Here is a 1,896-nt window from a genome sequence, read left to right as displayed (position 1 = left end):
TTGCCTGCTGTAGTTTCAGAGAACCAAAGCGCTTTCCAAGCTGGGAGAGTCATCACTAACAACGTTCTCATGGCCTTTAAAACCCTTCACTATATGAAAAATCACCAGTCCAACAAGTCGGGTTTCATGGCATTGAAGTTGGATATGAGTAAGGCCTACGACTGTGTTGAGTGGCTATACCTTGAGAAGATTATGAGAAAGATGGGTTTTGATGAGAAGTGGGTGGCTTTAATGATGGAATGCGTTACCACGGTGAGCTATTCCATACTTATAAATGGAGATCCTACAAACGTGATCCGCCCATCGAGAGGCATCAGACAAGGGGACCCACTCTCCCTATATCTGTTTCTACTATGCACAGAAGGTCTCCATAGCCTATTACACCAAGCGGAAGCTGCGGATCATTTCCGTGGAGTCTCCATTTGCAAAAAAGGCCCAAGACTCACTCACTTGTTTTTTGCCGACGATAGCCTGATTTTCTACCGAGCCTCCATGCTTGAATGCCAGAAAGTTAAGTCTCTCCTTTCCTGCTATGAGAAAGCTTAGGGGCAGCTCCTAAATATGCACAAAATGAGTCTCTTCTTTAGTAAGTCTACCCACCTGGACACCCTTAACCAAATTAAAGCCTCTCTCGGAGTCCAAGAAGTGAAGCAATGTGAGAAATACCTAGGTTTACCTACCCTAATCGGGAAAAACAAGAGGGCAAGCTTCAGGTACATTAAGGAAAGGGTTTGGGCGAAGCTTCAAGGGTGGAAGAAGCAGTTCCTCTCTCAAGCAGGCCAGGAAGTGCTTCTCAAAGCAGTCATCCAAGCAATACCAACTTATGCCATGAGTTGTTTCAAGCTCCCAATCACTCTTTGCAATGAAATAGAATCCCTAATTAAGAAATTTTGGTGGGGGCAGCGAGGTGAGCAGAGGAAAATCCACTGGTCCAAGTGGAGCACCATTTGTAAACCAAAGAGTTTGGGTGACATGGGCTTTAGGGATCTTCAAAAGTTTAACGATGCGATGCTAGCGAAACAAGTTTGGCGCTTGCTAGCAAATGAGGACTCCCTGTTCTACAGATTTTTCAAAGCCAAATTTTTCCCTACGAGCAGCATACTTGAGGCAAAAGAAGGGAATGGGTCTTTTGCATGGAAAAGCATCCTTAAGGGCAGAGAGATTGTCCAACAAGGCATGTTTTGGAGAGTGGGCAATGGTTCATCAATTCAGATTTACCATGATAATTGGCTGCTTGATCCTAGTCTCAAGAAAATCCTTTCCAAACCCCTTCTTTTGGACAGCCGGGAAAAGGTTTCAACTCTTACTGATAGTGTGGGGCATTGCTGGTCCCAGGAGATAATTGACGCAAATTTTCTTCCCAATGAAGCGGCCATAATCAAGGATTTGGCCGCTAAACAATGATGGTGTTTACTCTGTAAGGTCTGGTTATCACTTCCCAGGAGATAATTGACGCAAATTTTCTTCCCAATGAAGCGGCCATAATCAAGGATTTGGCCGCTAAACAATGATGGTGTTTACTCTGTAAGGTCTGGTTATCACTTGTTTTTGAATATGGAACTAAATGAGCATCCCAGGGCCTCGGACCTCTCCAGTACTAAGAGGCTGTGGAAAGGCATTTGGAGATTAAAAGTTCCGAACAGAGTAAAGACCTTAATATGGAGATTGGGGTCAGACTCACTGCCATCAAAGTTAAACCTCAGGAAAAGGAAAATCCCAATCGATGCAACTTGCTCAAACTACGGATTGGAATCGGAAACCTCGCTCCATGCAATTTGGTCGTGCCCTTCCCTATTGCAGGTTTGGAATATCCACTTTGGATGGCTTGTCAATGAAGCGGGTAAGGCTTCAAGCTTCCTTGATGTATTGCAACTGTGCTCTGAAAGAAGTAACCAT

The 1,896-nt window shown here is 44.5% G+C and overlaps 1 protein-coding gene across 1 annotated transcript; it reads left to right on the top strand.

The window, feature by feature from the left end:
* The first annotated feature begins 570 nt into the window (after positions 1-570).
* Positions 571-1,404, top strand: LOC115966538 (uncharacterized mitochondrial protein AtMg00310-like). The gene has a single exon (XM_031085754.1). The coding sequence runs from the start codon at positions 571-573 to the stop codon at positions 1,402-1,404; it is 834 nt and encodes a 277-aa protein (XP_030941614.1).
* Positions 1,405-1,896: the final 492 nt, after the last annotated feature.

The sequence above is a fragment of the Quercus lobata genome, chromosome 11 (genome assembly GCF_001633185.2).
Source record: "Quercus lobata isolate SW786 chromosome 11, ValleyOak3.0 Primary Assembly, whole genome shotgun sequence".
NCBI lineage: Eukaryota > Viridiplantae > Streptophyta > Magnoliopsida > Fagales > Fagaceae > Quercus > Quercus lobata.
The sequence above is the reverse complement of the archived record's forward strand: the minus strand, read 5'-3'. Positions and strand labels throughout refer to the sequence as shown.

What these genes read in the sequence shown, in the direction of transcription:
- LOC115966538 (XM_031085754.1), top strand. Translation starts at nt 571, where the DNA reads ATGAGTCTCTTCTTTAGTAAGTCTACCCACCTGGACACCCTTAACCAA.